This window comes from Corvus kubaryi, unplaced genomic scaffold (genome assembly GCF_017639235.1).
Source record: "Corvus kubaryi isolate FWS band 111438036 unplaced genomic scaffold, C.kubaryi_AGA036_p1.0 37266, whole genome shotgun sequence".
NCBI classification, from domain to species: domain Eukaryota; kingdom Metazoa; phylum Chordata; class Aves; order Passeriformes; family Corvidae; genus Corvus; species Corvus kubaryi.
In genome coordinates this window covers 646338-665061 of record NW_024581081.1, presented here as the reverse complement: position 1 = coordinate 665061, position 18724 = coordinate 646338, and the positions used below count along the sequence as shown (strand labels likewise).

At 39.3% G+C, this 18724-nt stretch overlaps 1 protein-coding gene across 9 annotated transcripts in view; it reads right to left on the bottom strand.

The window, feature by feature from the left end:
- Window positions 1-18724, bottom strand: part of LTBP1 (latent transforming growth factor beta binding protein 1) — a 192548-nt gene that overhangs the window by 29125 nt on the left and 144699 nt on the right. For all 9 annotated transcript variants that reach the window (XM_042024999.1, XM_042025001.1, XM_042025002.1 and 6 more), the window contains 4 exons: window positions 15296-15418; window positions 12657-12782; window positions 6109-6234; window positions 3760-3903 (listed from right to left, as the gene is read on the bottom strand). In XM_042024999.1, coding sequence (XP_041880933.1) covers window positions 3760-3903; window positions 6109-6234; window positions 12657-12782; window positions 15296-15418 — 519 coding nt within the window. The remainder of the gene's footprint in view (window positions 1-3759; window positions 3904-6108; window positions 6235-12656; window positions 12783-15295; window positions 15419-18724) is intronic.

The window sequence follows — 18724 nt, the reverse complement described above, 5'->3', positions numbered from 1 at the left end:
TCAATCACCACCTCACTCATGAGACCCTCTTTGTTAATAAGCAACAAATCAAAAAGTGCATCTTTCCCAGTGGGCTCCCTTAGTACCTGTACCATGAAGTTAGCATCCTGGTGTTTTAGCAATCTTCTGGATCTGTTTGTGCTGGCTGTTTGTTGTTCCCAGTTAACATCTGGCAAGTTGAAGTCCCCCCAAAGGACAAGGGAAGTTGATTTGGAGGTTTCCATTAGTTCCTCAAGGAACAATTCATCAGTGTCATTGTCCTGGCTAGGTGGTCTATAGCAGACTCCCACGATGACATCCTTGTTGTTTGTCCCTTAATCCTTACCCAGAGACTTTCAACCATACCATTACCAAACGTAAGCTCCATACATCCCAGGCCCTCCATTACATACTCCACCTCCCTGCCTCACCTGCCTTGCCTGCAGGGCCTGTAACCATCCAACGTGGCACTCCAGGCACAGTTTCATCGCACCAGGTTTCCCTTATGCCAATGATGTTGTATCTCTGCAAGCTTTGGTATTGAAACATTTCAACTTTTGGCATGCCACCCCAAGTCATACCTGTTATAACCCTCAAATATACACTACCTATTATAGCTTCTGGATTCAACATCATGAGACATGTTAGTAGTATATTAGTCCATATCAGTAGTTTAAATGTATACTACAACATGCAACAACTAATACCACAATTACATAGATTATTACTTGAACTGCATCGAGCTTGGCACTTGCTAGAAACTCATCACAAATGGCTTTATATAGTTTGTTAAAAGAATAAATGAGAAGACTTCAACCGATAGCATACATTTTTTTTCTCTTAGGTACAAAGATGTATGGAACAGCAGATTTTCATCTCCTACAGAATAAAGTTCTTTCCTCCTTTAACTTTTCTTCCTTCTGAAACATTTCCTGCATTTTATGAATGGCAGGGCAGACAAGAGGGGAATGGGACAATCAAGCCTTGCACAATTTTTTGCATTTTTTTGGGTTTTTTGACTGGAAAGTGACAATACGGGCTTGAATTCCTGATATGTACACTGGGAGGACTGTTTCAAGACACAGCTAACAATAGACAAATTTCCAGCAAGTGAAATCTAAATAAAAGGAAGTCTCAAGAGCCCTAAGGGCAAGTAAAGTGTGAACACACAGCACTCCACAAATCTAACAACCTTTAACCACATAGAACAAAGGTCCCAAATTAAAGTAACATTTGAACAAACATCACCTACTTGCACTTCGTACAAGGTGGACAAAGACTTCTTTATGTGCACGAAAATACAGAATGAGAAATAAACAAGAGCTGAGTAAACCAGGCTGAACTGTCAATATCTGCAACAGGATAACGCAGATTAAGTTCTTCCTTTCTGGCTTTTAAGTTCTGCCTTTCATAGGCATGGTGCAAACTAATGCTGACAGATGATGTCCATATGCACCACGGGACCTCTGGAAGCACCACGCCTGACTTGAGTACGTGGCTTGTCAAATCCAGAGAGAATGTGTGGCTATTGCAGCATTCTTTACAGCAATAATTAAGAGAACTAACAACAGTCTTTTCCCCTTTTACTTTGGAAGAAAAGAGAATAGTAAGGTCCCTGTTCCAAGTACTGCCATTTTGCCTTATTCTAGTTCAAGACCAGATGGTGTAAAGTACTTCTCACTAGGTGCTTCGGGTCTCCTATAAGAGATCTTGATGATCTTATCAGAGAAGAGACAAAGGTGAAGCATGTGTTTTTGTTAGGGCCTGATGAAGCCTGGAGGGGAAGGAACAATAGTTACTTTCCGGACTGATCACAGCAAAGCTGTGCTCACTGCCGACAGCATAATGGAGTTAGTACTGACAGCAGAGTATCCATCTGTTGACAGTACTATCGGTCACACGGTGGTCTTCATCCCCTTCCTCCCCACAGTAACGTTAGGGTATGTCCTCAAATGTCCCTTGGACGTGAGTTCTTTTTACATGGCTCAGGTCCTCTGCTAATTTTTTAGTTCTGGTTTTCTTTTATCAGCTATCTGAACTCCCCTGAGTACTACCTCCTCACAGGCCCGAAACATTTATCAATCAGCTGTTAATGATATTTCACAGGCAACTTCTTCAGTGCTGCTGAGTGCTACATTCAGTGATCTAAATACTTGTGACAATTACGTCATGGATATTTCAACCCTCTTTACAAGTCTGCAAGACCATGAAGTGATAGGAGAAAATAGCCACAACCTGGAAGCTGTAAAGTCAGTACCTTGGCACTACAGCCAGTTCCTCTAAGGCTGTCCAGAAGCTAGATCAGCCTGCAGTGTAAGAACAAAACAAGAAAAAAATACCAAGATTTTCATTCTGGAGGGTAAAAAACGCTGTGCAAGCAAATACTTTCATTTCTTGTACTCTGTTCTTCCTTATTGTGGGCTTGATCCTTTCTCCAAACTGGATCAGTGTAGAAATGTGGAGGCAGGTTTAAGAGTTCTAAACTAATTTTCAGTTAGTGCATTTCCAGTAGTATTTTCAACACTCAAAACACTATAAGAGAAGCTCACAAATCCAGTACAATGGACTAGTAGGAAAAACAGGAGTAAACCAGGCAAGGACACTTCAAGAGTGACTGACAACAGAGGTAGATTAACAACAGAGGTAGACTAACAACAATTTAGTGGTTTGGGTTTTTGCTTTCCCAACAACCTTCTCTTAGGATTTAGGTTAATTCTAGATAATGATAACAAGATATCACTACTGTGCTGATTTTGGCTGGTATAGAGTTCTTCACAGTGGCTGGTACAGGGCTGTGGTTTTGGTTTGTGCTGAGCACAGAGTTGATAACATCGAGATGTTTTCGTTATTGCTGAGCAGGGCTTACACAGAGCCAAGGCCTTTTCTGCTTTTTGTTCTGTCATGCTGGTGAGGAAGTTGGGGGTGCATGGGAGGTTGGGAGGAGACACAGCCAGGACAGGCAACCCAAACTGACCAAAAGGATATTCCAGACCATATGACATCATGCTCGGTATATAAAATGAGGGGAAGGAGCAGGAGGGGGATGTTTGGAGTGATGGCTTTTGTCTTCCCAAGTCACTGTTACACATGATGGGGCCCTGCTGTCCTGGAGATGGCTGAACACCTGCTTGCTCATGGGAAGCAGTGAATTAATTCCTTGTTTTGTTTTGCATGTGTGTGTGGCTTTTGCTTTCCCTATTAATCTGTCTTTATCTCAACCCATAAGCTTTCCAGCTTTTACTCTTCATTTCTCTCCCCAGTCCTGCTGGTGGGGGAGTGAGTGAGTGGCTGCGTGGGGCTTGGTTGCCATCTGGGGTGAATCCACAACAACTAAATACAACTTCTGGTTTTAATAATATGCTCCCTTAAACATTGTCCAAGCATATTAATGGGTGTTTGTAAAAGTTTGAACAAAACCCAAAATAATTCAGGTCATAAGGCTTGATTCCATATCACATTTCATTGTTACAGCACAGCAAACAAGACTGTTTACTCTTAACTGTGGTAATTGCTCAATATTACTGCCAAGTCTGTTGATGTATAACATTTTGAAGGTGCTTCTGCTATATTTTCACTAATGATTCACTGGATGATATAATGATTCATATTCCATCCTAGAAAAACCTCCTCTCATGCACACACTTTCAAGACAATGACAAAGTTTCAAATTTTCCTGTTGTAGTTAGAGCAACACCAATACTTCAACCAACTTTGCCCTTCCAATGGTTATGTGTGCAGTTGAAATCACAGCAAGCATGCAAAAATCTGCTGGTGTTTTACCTGGTGAGGTACGGAAGCGACACTGTCCGGTCATTGGATCATACTCCTGGTTTTCATCAGAGCACAGACACAGGAAAGAACCATCAACATTTTCACAGAGGGCTTCGCCACATACTCCACTCAACATTTCACATTCATTCACATCTGGGGAAAAAATCCGAAACATAAATCAATTGAGACCCATTACTGATTGTTCTTTTATCTCCTGTATCTGTGCCAATATTGTCTGCCAGATTACAGATGTGATCTCTGGGGAAGGATTAAAAACTCAGTAATACCTAAGTGGATTCATAAACAAGTATTAAGTCCTTTGAAATAAAGACCCCTGAAAATTGCAGTACAGTTTATAGACTGTAAGTGCTGATTAGGTGCTGCTTGTAGACCAGAACACAGTTTTTTGGTGTTTCTCATTGTTAAATACTTGTTTTTTCTGTGTATTCTCTTCTTGGGATTTAAGATTCAGAGTAATTTAATTTGTTTTCTTAACTTTATTATCAAACTTTCACTAAACTCAAGGAGCAAAATGAAAAGGTTATGGCGTGATTCAGACTGCACCACAAAAAAGAGAATTAATTTTCCTCCCCAAAATACCATTTTCCTTGTAAACAACCACTAAACAGTGAATTCCCTGGCCCCACTGCTACCATATGCCTATCATATACATGGACTCACAGGCTGCTCTGGGACCCACAGAAGTTATGCCCAGGTCACCCAGGGACCCCCACTGAACACTGCAAAATTCCTCTCTCCAAAAAAATCCACACATTTTTAACCCAGATTCCATACACCTGCTAACTAGCCTACCCTGAAATGCTTTTTTGATAGAAGACTTGTCTGTTGCTTAAACAAGGATTACCAAATACTACAAGGATCACTTTACTTGACTTTCTTTTTGGTTGCTAAAGTTGACATTTGAAAATCTACTTTGTCTACTAATGAGAGAATCTCATTAGTAGACAGAAATCATGCAGATTAGTATCAGAAATAGTAATTTCTGTATCACAATTCAGAAATTCCTATAATTGAGTGTAGGAATAATTTGTTGCCTATCAAAATCTAGTCTTCTGAATAAATGTTGATTTTTATATATTTTTATACAAATATGCATTTTAACTTAAAGTTTGCTCAGCATTTAAAATATGTATTTAGATTTTTGTTTTTACTGGGTTCTTGTCACAAGGAATAAGTCTTTTTGGGGAACATTGCCTAGTCAGGAACTAGAAACTTACTTTTTCCTGAAATTCTTTTGGTTGAAAACTGGCTTCAAAATTTATAAGAGTATTTTATACTATATATTTTTATACAAGAAAAGAAAAAAAAGCATTATTTCATGGTTCAGAATTACTTCACTGGGAACTCAAAATTAAATTTAGTTTCACACCATCCTTTCCTTTCCCCTCCCCTTTTTTTTTTTTTTTTTACTTTCTTTGCTTCAATTGTTTTCATCCATGAAAAGTCACTGTATGACAAAACACACCTTGGTATGCAAAGTAAGTGCCAAGTGGCACAAAGAATTTTGTAACAAAACTATTTAATATATTAGAAAATGCATACAAACACTCTGTAAAACTTTTAGTTCCTCCTCTCCGTTTGGTATTCCATTTAGGTCTCTGTTACCGGTAAATGTGTTTCATCCTGCGTCTGGCTTGAAGAAATTGCTTAATGAATACCTTTCCTTGATCTGGTATTAATTTTATGTTACAAACTTGTGCTGCTTCAGATGGTTCTCCAGCCATCACTATTAAACAGATCTGGAAACCTATTAGTCACAAAAGAAATGTGCAGTATTTACATATCTACAAAAATCCCACATCATTTCATGGCAATGGGTGTCTTTCCTGGAGCTGGAAGCTAATGTTAAAACCTGTTTAAACACAATATGCCTAGGGAGGTGCCATCTAATTCAGCCTGGCTGCACCACATTCCAGAAGTTATTTCCTGCAGGGGGTAGTGCAGGGTCCTGGTTACTCAGCTAAGAGACTAAAGAGATGTAGCACCTAAATAGGCTACAGTATTAAACTCATTCTATTATATTTGTGAATGGTCCTGACATGCAGAAACAGGGAGGTTTCTTGGGTTTTTTAAAAGAAATAAAATAAGTGGCTCGGCTTAATTTGCTGTTGGCTTTCGTTTGTCCTAATAACAGGTTTTCATCAAATAGATACACAGTAAAGTTTCCATCTGGCACAAGGTTCAGTGAGTGAAGAAGAGCTCAACCCTATTTTAGTAGTAGGTGGCATAACTTTAATAAAAACTGACAGAAAACAAAAATGTGAAATGAGTTTGTTGGAGTGCTGTTTTTGCTCACTTGAACTTTGCAGCAGTGACTACTTGCACCTATGAACTCACCTGTACACCCTTGCCCATCCTGTGTGTCCTGGTAGCCTTGGTAACAGAGGCAGCGGTAGGAGCCATCCATATTTTCACAGAACCCGTGACTGCCACATACCGTGCCATTCGTACATTCATCCACATCTGCAAGGAAGAATTTTGACATCAGACAGGCTGAGTGACAGCCAAAGGCAGACATTCATGAAGAGTGCAGAAAACCCACAGATGGGCCATTCTGCAAACAGATGCAGCTATGTCTCTCAACATATTGGGAAGGAACATAAGGACAAAAATTAAGGTAAGCACATGAACAATTTAAGAAATTGTTTCAGTGTTAGTTTTTCAGTAAATATGTCAGCAATGGTCAACTGCCTGCACCCATTTGTTTCACCAAACTTGCCAACCACAGCATGATGCTACATAGCACAGACTAAGGCATAGTTTAACTAATCTCTGACTGACTTACAGATTCTTCCAGTGTAGTATTATACAGTCAACAACATGAGAGAAACGGAACTCACTGTGCCTACAAAAAGAGTTCAAGGTTATGGCTACATCCCCTGTGCAGAAGTGATGCACAGATCTCATTCTGGCTCTCAGCACAGATCACAATTCCATAGTGTAAGTGGTAAATATCTGTGGACTGAGCCTTTTGTCTTTAATCCTGTAAATCTACACATACAAGTCATCTTGCTCAGGTACACAAAGTAATTCCAATGCTGGAATGTTTTCTGCACTGGCCTTTTCATTTGTAGTTCCAGTTTTGGTTTGCTGGCCTTACAAGTAAGTCACCGGCATGTGTAAGTCTGTTCTTTGACTCAGCTGCCCCTCGAATTATAAAGAAGCAGAGCTGCTTGTGGCAGATTGCGGTTTATTTCTGTAAGCGTATAACAAGTGCTAGGAATGCATTCTTTTATCTCCACTCAAAGTAAGACCTAAACCCAAAGCCATGGCCATATGTGGTCATTAAAGATGTCATGGGGTGCTTTTCAGGAGGAAGACCATTAGCTGAAACTGTGAACCTACCAGGATGCTAGGATTAGTACTTTCTGCCTTCTAAATTTCTCTGCAGTCTGAAGCAGAGAAATTATTGCTGTATTTCTTTCCTAAAAAACATTATGATGTTAAGTAAGGCTGCTGTCTGCTTTCCTTCTGCACATTTCCTCAAGGGATCATTACATTTTAAATGGGGAATAAAGTGATTTGCTCTTGATTTATCTGAGTACTTGTTACTATCATTAATTCTGCACATTTTGGTAGCCCTTCATGTGATGGAGCCTACCATCATTCTACCTCCAGTGAAAGCCTTTGGCACTCCCTGAACTAAAGAACTGCTGAGACTGAATCCTGCAGTGCCACAGAGAAGGCTTCTCTGAACAGGTGAGCAGCACTGCTGTTTGGTGTCTTCCTTCAAGAACAGAGTAGGGCTCAAAGGTAGTCCTGCCTACTCCTCCAGCTCTTCACAGCTGTGTCAAACAAAAAACTTCAGAAGTCAGCAAAGATGCACTGCATTCCTATCCTGACAGTGCTCACCAAGCAAGGACTTTTTTGCTTTTAAATTGTGTTTTATGCTCAGCTGAAAGGGAACTCTTGGTCTTTGAACCATGTGGTCACAGCCCACCAAGCTATCAAAATTTGAGCAGCATGTCATTACCATCCACACTTGTTACCTCTTCTGCTGCCCTCTTTTTCCCCAAGTGCTCAAATTCATTCACACAAGCTCTGCATGCCTCAGGGAGAGGTATTTTTGGGGTCTTGAACACCAGCTTTTCCTGTGTGCTGTGGTGGGTTCTAAACAGGTTTGGAATCGCATGTAGACTTTTAAGGCCAGAAGAGTCTATCTAGAGCCTTTTAAAAGGCTAAAAACCTGTCTCTGGCAATTTCTGTACCAATGGAATAAACGGTGAAATTTTAACATTTTTCTCAGAAAGACATGTCATTTCACTCTAGGATGTTTAAGTGATGGAAAATTCACTTCTACTGAACTGACCAGTTAACAATCTTCAGCCTACATACGAAATGCATACAAAACCTGTATGTACTACATACACCAAAATCTAGGGGACATATATGAGTATAATTGACAATTATAAAGAAAGTACTGGCAGATGGAACTGGCAGAAAAATTTATTTGGTTTTAAGTTTTGCAGTAAAGATTTTACTAGTCTTTACATCTTGATTTATTAAACAAAGGAAAAATACTCAAGGAATTTATGTTAGAAAGGGCTATTGTATTTGGCAAAGAATACAATAGCCAGTATGCTTATTCTCAAGGAATTGAATATGAAAATTTGGATGGTTTCTGGATGTTGAACTAATTGAAACCTACCACAAACCTTTCCTAGCAGAATTAATTCAAGAATGTGAATAAGCAACTTATCTGTATTAAAGACTGTCAGAGGTCAAGAACTACCTTTTACACCTTTTCATTTTCGAGTCCCCACTCAAGTGACAGAATTATAGAAAGATACATATGGAGTTACCAGGAGGAAGACAATAAAAAGTCTTTACAGTGGTGTTTTCCTGGTCCCTCCTTTTTGCTGCTATGCACTGTCTCTGCATAACATAACTGATATTAATAGTCTCATGTGATCAGCAGAGTTTCACATATCTAATAAAACAACTGAATACTCTGTCTCTTAATCAGGAAACTCTGTTAAGAAAATGAATTAAAAATGAGTAAACAATGGTGGACTGACAGCCAGGAATTTCAGACAACAGACAAAAACACACAGTGCTTGTGTTTTCAGTGAACAGCTATGGTTAAATAACAAAAAGTTCCTGAGCCACAGGACAGTGACTTTGTTAAAAACCTACACAGAAGAAACTACAACTGGAGATTTTAGAATTACCCAAACAACAAAACTTCTCTTGCTTAAAACCTAAATGTTAAAGGAAACAGGGGAATGGTTCATGCAGCTAGCTCTTCATAGGTAAAACAAGGTCATTGACTAAAAAGCTGTAGAAACAAAACCTGTGATTTCAGCAAGTGTCCTAATTCAGTGTATAACACAGCTACAGAAGACAGTTTTGTTTCTAAGAAGTACAGTCTGAACATCTTTCAGTGCATGGGATATTACAGAGAAGGTCCAAGCACCAAATATTTTTCCTTGTCTAGACAGTTCACTCAAAGGACTCTTTTTTATAGCCGGAAAGGACATTTGTTTCTTTAATCACCCCGTAAAGAGTGATGCTTGTAATCGGCAGTTCTCTTGCTACATAGAAACAAAGTCAGGGGGAAAAAACTAAATGAAACTAATATATCCTATGTCTATAGAGTGACTAAAGCAGTTCTCTGTAATTCAGCCTGTTTTAGAATCCATGAATCAGTGCTGCCTGCTTTAATCAAAAGGCAAAACATGTGCACTCATGCACACTCCCGTGCAGTTCAACACTGTGTTCCTGTTTTCTGACAACCTGAACAAGATGAAGGCAACCTCAACCTCAAGCATGATAACTTAAATCTCACTGAAATCTATTTACAACGCAAAATGTCTGGAAGAGGAACTGGTTCCTAGGATAGGTCTGTAAAGTCATTAGGGAAGCAGAGCTCTGATTCTGAAACTTCCAGGGCTACCCATAACATGCATACATAAAAGGAAGAAGCAAAGGTTGGATAGCTCTGGCGGGATGTGTAATTTTTTTGGGACTGCCTGTTGCAGCAGAGAGAAGCCAGTGAGAGACATATGGGATGGGACATGGAGACAGAAGAGGTGCTTGAGGCAGGGTATTGACTTAAGCATCAGAGAACTTGAGGTTTTGCCAACATAGTTGATTAGCAGCCAGCTGGGTAAAACATCATCTTTACATGAACCCCAGAAAGCTCAACAAGGAACTAACGAGCACTCTGAGAGCCTTCCGTTCAGAGAGCCTGGCACAGTCAAACTGCTGAGCCTGGGGCAAGGCTGCAGTGGAATGTCACTGCTGCAACAAAAGTTTGTCTACACCTTGGAAGAAGACACAGTTTCCACAGCTGTTCAGTTTACTTTGGCCGACGGCCACAAAAACTCCATACCAGAACTGAATCACATGAGGTTCTTAAATGTTTTATGCTGTTGTTTCAAACTTTAAAAAAAAACCAAGTCAAACTCATAACAAAATGTCTAGAGATGCAGAAAATCTGCTCCCCAGGTACAGAGAGGTGTGTGAACCCAGGAAAATTTTCTCAGGTTCTTCCTCTGACGGTATAAACAGTTATTCTCACTCACTTAACTAGAAGTAAATTCACAGAGGCACTTAGTGTAAAGAACAGTAGCTCCTGCGGCTGGAAGGCACATCCTTTCTCAGCACCTGGAATGTCACACATTCCTTTTGTTTTATCTTGCCTTTTAGCATGAAACTAACACCACTACAAATATTAACACTGATGCCATCAGTGCTCCGTTAAAATAAGTTTTTTCAAAACTCTGGAGTTGTTTTTATTAAAATGACAGAATGGAGAAACTAATTGTGGTGGAAAAGGAGTGCTGCTGCTTCAGAGACTAGAAGTACTCTTGCTTCGCCAAGTTATTAAAATACTTTCCAAGTGCTGAATATAAAGTCTGATCTGTATTCCATACACAACACCAATTACTTGTGAAGCATGCTCAGCTGGTTTTGTACTTGTTTTATTCTTCATTAAAAAGTTCCAAAACTAGTCACAATCCTGGAAATAAGATCTTGTGACTTCATCTTTTTCTATTTAGTAAGTTTGGCTTTTTTGTTCTAATGGAGATTAACTTTGTATTACTTCATCATATATGATAGCAACCTTTCCCTGGAAACTGTGCTACTTTATTAACTGTCAGAGATGCAGAGGAGGTCATTGTTTCTGGTACATCTCCTAACATTAGATGCCAATGACTCTGGAATTTTTTTTTTGAAGTTGTGTTCCTTTTTGATTCTGCTTTTTTTAATTTCTGGGAGTTTGAATTCACAAGGTTGATAAGTGTTCTTCTAGCTTTGATTTGAAATAAAGTGTTTGGTTTCTACAAAGAGATGGCTGCATTCTTCTCTGGCCACTTTTTTTTTTTTTTTTATAGCTATGCTCAACAGTGAGGCAAAACACCTGCTACTACTTTTCTTGCAGAGAAATTGAAGATATGTAGCCATATCCTTCCTGAACACTGGGTGAAATGTATACATGCCGATGAAAGAGTCCATGAACATGCTTTGGAATTATCCCCATTACTTCAAATCATAAAATGTCGCCTCCTCCATCAATCATGGAGTTACTCAGATTTGCTCTCTCTAGCCCACTTGACCAGGCTTCTGTCTTGGCAGTAAGAGAATGTGTCTTTCAACTTACACCATGGTTATAAATGAAGTAAAAGTTTAGAGAGAAAAAAGCACTAAAAAACACTCCAGAATGTTTTATAGTTATCAATAATAATTAAAACAAAAATGGTGTGCTTGATGTTATGCTATATCTAAATGTACAGCACTTACTCCCTTACATCAGCATAACAGTGCTCCTGCCAGCAGTGTATTTCATTTCACGAGAGATCACATTACTAAATACATGACAGGTTATATGCCAGCTTGAATAATAAAGCTGTAATGCTAGTTTTTCTCTGCTATAAGCAGGGAGAGTAAATGGAACAGTCAGAGACAAGTTTCAGTCTTGAGTCTCTGACCTCATCCGCCAAAGGACAAATGTTTTCACTATCCTAAGTGAACTATGAGAAGAGCTGGCCTGTAACCAATCACATATGGATTTACTGGCCTATAATTTGGGAGAGAGAACAGTTGCTTACTTCTTGGATGCTTGAGATCCACTATCCATAGGTTCTAACACCGAGCTATCATCTGCTCCGTGCTTCTCCTCGGCATGTACCCTGCTGAAATACTACCATTTAATGTTTTCCCCTTCTGTACTTTTCACACAAGACTTCTTGTCTTGAACGCTCCTCTCACCCATAAGAACAGCCATTCTTAATGCAGTTAGGGGAGTGTTTATTTTCTATCAGCATCACTGACTACACAAAGCTGCATACCTTCTTGGTCTCATTGAGCACAAGTGTCCTGTTTTAAATTCAGTGCAGGAGAGCAGCATCACTAGCAAACATGTGTACACCATTAGCAACAGGATATACTCTCATGATATAGTAACATAAAAAACCTAGTTACCCTAAATTCCAGGCTCCTGCTTGATGTTGCTGTAAAGATCTGATTACTGCTATTTACTCCATTTCTGTAATTTCAAAACGCCTGAAGTGCTGTAATAAAAATACTGCACTTCACTACAACTTCTCACTGGAGTTACCATTCTGTTTTTCAAAAAAGTTTGGACATGCAAAGCTCTGTTGTCTTCCACACAGCAATGAGAACATTCAGGCAGCCCAGGCTTGCTGATAATGCACTTAAGCTTCAAATTAGATAATCCTAAATATTCATGTGTATCTTACTCACAGAAACTTATCAGGAGCTTGAGTTCCAAACACACTTTGGACATCATCTATTTATGAGAAAAAAAATATAGGCCCTTAAGTGGCAGATTTTAGAATTAGTAGTGACTGACTGACTACTTTTCTCACCCTCCTAATAGCAACAAATCAATGGGAATGGGTTATTATAACTTGTCTCACCTTCGCACGTTCGGCCATCTGCAGACACAGAAAAGCCCCGCTCACATATGCACTGGTAGGAACCATCCGTGTTTAGACACTCTCCGTGTGGTGAACAGAGGTCAGATCTCTCACATTCATTGATATCTGAAAGCACAGACACATTAAGAGCTTTGCAAATCATCACAGCCTTAATACTAAGCCTTAGTTCAATTAATATTAAAAGCGGCTTTTATTTCCACCAGCTATGTAAATAGCTGTGTGAACGAGCTCATCTTCCAGAGTCACCAAATCTCCTGGGATCATTCTTAAACTCTGTAAAGATGTCATTATGTTCTGCTGCATCATACTCTTGCTACATCACTCTGTGACAAGGATGAGCAGAGAGTGATTTGTGAGATACCAGCATAAGTGCCATCCTAGCCAACATTTCTTCTGTGTTAGAGGAATTCTCAGACAGCTCCATCTCACTGCTTTTTCACTGCTGCACACTGGTCAACTTGGGCATCTGACTCCACATGTTACTAGCAGGTTCAGAGCTGCATCCTTCCCAGAAGGTTGATTTTTTTGTAATTCAAAGCCAAATGCTCTCTTTTTTTGCTGGTGGGGAGTGGGAATGATCCCATGAGGTTGCTGTGTAAGAGCTTGTCATCACTGTCTGTTTTGTTGGGTACTATTTTAAACTTAGAAAGCATTTTTCAAACTTGTGAATTTGAAAAACAAATATTTCCTTTTGATTGATGTCTCATGTTAGCAACCAAATCTGCCCTCAGAACTTAAGGACTGCATTCTTTCATTAAGGTACTACAACACTGTAATTGCACTTTTGTATTTTGCTTTTAGAAAATCTATTAAGAAGCATTCAGTACCATGCTGAGATCAAACACAAATTTACAAACAAAACTTACCCATGAGGCTCACTCATCCATTATCCCAACACTAGAATTTCTCATTTTTAACTGTACCTTTTGTTGCTTATAGCCACCCAGAATATATCAAAGTAGACAGCAATTTTGATATTCTAGAGAAATTATGATTTCAATATCATCATCTCAAGACCATGACATCCATTATATAATTTTCTTTAGATACAAACTGATTCTAGCCTGTGTGTAAACCTTCCAACCAGTGTCCTGAAATCATGGCCATAGGAGGAAAGAAAAGAGGCAGGCAGCTTGGGGACTTTGTATCTGCATGAAGTGCCTAAGGAAAAGTCAGTGCACTGTGCTTAACACAACACCTACATGTGTAAAGCTTTCTCTGAATTCATAGCAAATGCGAACCATCAACTACTTCCTGAAGCCCTCTGAAAGTTGGGAATGGTGGGAGATCAGCAATGACAAGGACAGTATTGTACATTCTCATACTGTACTCAAGAATTAGCTGTCTTAAAACTGCCAGAAAAATACTGGAAACCGAACCAGCTGATTATACAAGGTAGAATGATGTATTAAAAGACAGGAAAACAAAATTACCAGTGTTGGGGAAATAGAGTATAATATGTCTGAAAGAGCAAACTGCAGTTTCTCATGTTTTGGACTCTTTTCAACTTTCTCCTTACCAAAACGCATATCCCTAACTTCTAGTCTAGCCCAGATTGAACTTGCAGACACTGCACTCTGTGATAAATTTGCCAGTTTAATTCAATAGCTCTCTGTCTGTACTGTCTGTCCCTTAGTTGGCTCATAAGTGCTTTCAGTTTTGTTATGTTTATCCATTTAAAACATGAGGCATATATCTACTGCTTTAGATGGCAAAGTGAAGAGAATAGCAGGGTATCAAAGCTGGCATTGATTTTAGCTTGTGATCACTTCTCTTTTATCTGCTAAAGCAAGGTCTAATACAGCACTTCTGTATGCTGAATGCAACATTTTTTTGAATTAGAAAGCAGTCACACAGAATACTCAGAACTTTTACAGTGAATTTACTGTTTGCTGCAAAAGATCTTCAATGTGGATCAGCTGGAATACAGTTTCTCAGCTCAAGTCTAAACTGTGCACAAGAGAGCAGCCAAAGCAAAGTCCAGTGTTCTGGTCCTTCAGCCATTTAGAACATGAACATGCTATCACTTTCCAGTTCTAATACCATGGTTTCTGTCTCATAAAAATGGAGAGCAAAAGGGAGTGATGAGGCATGTCTGGGTGTCGCGACAACATGAAGATGGGATCATTCAGAACGAAAACCTGGGAAGTGTTTTTCTGGGTTTGGCAATGCTGACTCAGTCTCAGATAACACATTCTCTTCCTTCCCACCCACCCTCCACAAAGCCCTGCAAGTGTTTTAGGGGTGATATCTAATGTGACTTGATGCTAACAATGCTGGCTCTTGTTTCATCCCTGATTCACAACACATAGAATGTTCTGTCAAAAAAAATTTTCCAGGATTTGGGAGAAGAGCAGTGCTGTATCTCTGTTAGTTCTAACATAGATTCTCTTTCAAGTTATGAAGGCTGAGACTTCAGCCTTTTGAAATAATTTCTCAGCATGTATTTACAGAGAGAACAGAATGAATGAGAATAGAAAAAGAGAAGAGTAAGAAAGTACTACAAATGATAAACGAGTTTCTCTTCCTTAACATGTTCTGTGACTATCACAAGTTACACTTACAAACTTGCACATTTATAATAATGATCCAGGTATTTTTTTACACCTATTTCATACCTTGACATCCCCTATTCGCTATCTGCTGGAAACCATCCGGACAAGTGCATTTGTAAGACCCTTCAGTATTTATGCAGCTTCCTCTTAGGCAAACATTGCTGTCTTGAAGGCATTCATCAACATCTGAAATTAAAAGGCAACTGAATTATTAGATGACGTCAAAACTGATGAAACTTTTAATAGTGATACTTTGATACTAACATAACTTGAAGCAACTGTGGTCCATGCATGGAAATCAAGTTTACTATGCCTTAGCATTGATTCTTTGTTACTTTCCTTTCATCATGTCATCAAACTTCTCATATTTCTAGAGGGCTTTGAAATTTGAATTTGTATGTGATTTATTCCTAGTAGATATGACTCATGTACCATCTGCATCTCTCACAAAAGCACATCTTAACAGTAATGCAGTTAAAAAGAAATCCAAGCTGCTGTACATTTAGAAGACAGACACAAATACACCTACTAGTGCAAATCTAAAAAAATCATCTTTGGGCATGTTTAAACCACCACACAGAGATCCCTGAGCTGGAAGTGACCTGACTCAGACGTCCCCTGAGAGCGGGCAAGCCCAAGCATAGCTGGTGTGTCACACTAGGCAGGATGTGCCTGTGGAGACTGCTCACACAACAGCCACGTGGGCAAGAGGCTCGTAGGACAGGGACCACACTATGTGCACTGCTGTGCTAATGTGTGGCTTTTCATGCAGTTCTTGAGATGCAATACAGCCATTTCACAGGCTTATTTAGCAGCTGGCTCATGAAGCTGAATGGTTGCTTTTGCACAGTGCTGCACTCAAGCCATAAATCCAGCTCCAGAGTCCAGGCACACAGGATCTTGTTTCCCAGCTGCTGATACACCACGTTCAGCATCAAGCCTCAGGCCTGTACACTCTGCCCTGGTGTCTTGATATCCATGGGATAAATGGCTGACACACAGCAGGGAAAGTTTCAGGACACAAACTAGACACGAGGTAATCAAGTATTTCAAGAAGAGGGCACTGGCATTGTCTCCATCTAAAGTATTTTCTTCCCATTGTCTTTCAAAAGGCTTAAGGTCCAATGGAGGAAACAGACTACAGCTACTTGGGGTAGCGGATTAAGTCAGCAAGTGCCGACATTCCAGTGATATTATGCAGTTTTGGTTTCATTACAGCTAAAGATCACAAGGTATTTGGTGACTGTAACTCTAAGTTTTAAAAGCAACAGAAAGTAAGAGAGTCAAATAAAAAAGGCTGTCTCATAAGCAACTTCCCTCTGCCTCCACAGAGCCCTACCTAATAATCTACCAAGTCTATTGCTTTGATAATGTAGTTAGTTTCCTTTGAAAAACAGTAATCAAAGACTTTTCCCAGTATCTTTGATTATTCTGATTTCTTAAGTATGGATTTTAGCTGATTAGAATTGTAACTTTTTCCTGTGCTGGAGGAATGAATAACAACTGTAATTAAAAAGAGGACATGACCTCATTTCTACATTTATCTTTGGAAAGCCCACGCTATATCACTCTCCTTGGGATTTAATCTATTTAACATAAGTAAGAAATAGGGATAGCTTTCTTACATAAATGAATGTTATTTAAGATAAAATTGCACTTAATGTTGACAAAGTTGTGACCTTTAGATAACCGCATGTTTTATAACCATTTTCAACTACGAAATAAAGTGTGGCTTATTTAAAAAGCAATTAATTTTGACTAGAAGCAGGAGAAAAATTAATGACTCCCTTGTGCTAAGTTAATGCCAAGTCTCACAACACGAAGGTGTCTTCTGCCAAATTCAGTCAAAATGCATTATTTTCCATATAGGATGCAAACCTCCCTTTCTCTGATGCAGGTCTTCATAGATCCTATGAGTGCTGCATGAGAATCCCCAGAAAAATCAGAGGCAGTAAATCATGCTTGAGACATTCAGTGCTTTTTACCACCCTTTACACACGCATGTCTTGAACATTTTGGCTAGCAAAATCTCTGAAAACTCTAGAACACTGGAGACTCACACTCTAGACTTTCTTCCAGTAACCCAGGTTCTTTGAGATGTACAGTCTGTACGCAAGTCCCACTGGTGCATATTCCCACTCCCTGTCGGTTAAGACAAGGCCTCACAGGTGCCCTCACACTTTGTGTTCCCTCTTATTCAGGGTGACAATGAGCAGAAAGTCTCAATGTCACTTCATCTCAAGAACAAGATGCTGAATGAGAGACCAAGGCAGAAGACAAACATGCATGTGGGTGTGTATCTTGAAGACACACTGCATGTATACTTGTATACATCAATGTATACAAGTTATTTGCAAATAACTTTTTTTCTTAAACAAGTAAAATACCGCACAAAGGCTTCCAGACAAAAACTTCAGCCAGGGAGTTGCAGAGTTATGCAGTTGCACAGCATAATTCTGCCAAATTCTGCAATACCCCTAGAAGTTTGCACAAGTTATAATGATCAAAACAGCAAACTGCTTCTCACATATAACATCTTTAAGAAAACTTCTGAACCAGAAGAAATCCTAATTAAACAAACACATTTCTTTCAAGTGGTTTGCTAATTACATTGGTTTTACAGCATCATACATTTTTTGGGTATCCTCTGATGTGACAAATGTCCATACCTGGCTCTTCAAGAAACTGGACAGAATCTGAACCACTTTGTTCTTTCCAGACAACTGTGCTGTGCTATACCCACAGTTTTTTGTCATCTCTTTCCTGCTTTCTCTGTGAAGTGTTAGAAAACATTGAGGTAAATAGGCTAATCCAAAAATCAGAGACCATTATGTGGAGAAACACTGGATGTCTTCTTCAGGTGATTTACTCTTTAGTTTCCAAGGTGCAAAAAGCAGTCTGTAATATCCTGTACTTCAGAAAATTTTGAAGGGATATAATGAAAGCACAGAAGAACTACTTCCACTTCAAGAGACTAATTATTTTGTGCAGGACTTGCCATATTTACAGAAGTCTTCAGTGAACAAACTATGTCTACAGAAATTAACCCCTCTGTCACTGGGTAGAGAAGCTGTAAATTTGGTTGCAGACTTTTAAATAAGACAAAGATCCTGGGGTAAAGGAGTGGTTTTGCCCTTTTTCCTTGTTTGATTCAATCCCTCTTCTTTTGCCTTGAAAGTGTCTGAAAGTATTTTGTCTTGAAAACTGCCTTTGAGCAGGATAAAGAAAGAGTGGAAGATAAAGCATGGACCTATCTTGACAGGCCAGGTAATGGAGAGCTGCAACAGCTACCATGACTTCTTGGGCTGTATGAAATGCACCAAAGCAGTCTGATGAGAAGTTTGAAATCTCATCTGAAGCCTACTCAGAGCAAGTTACAGTAGTTATCAGGAACGATACCATATTATCTGTTCTGCCTTTGGGAGTCAGGAAGGACCTGTGATCCTTTACACCACATTTTTCTCTGATTCTTGACAAAGTATCTCTGCATCT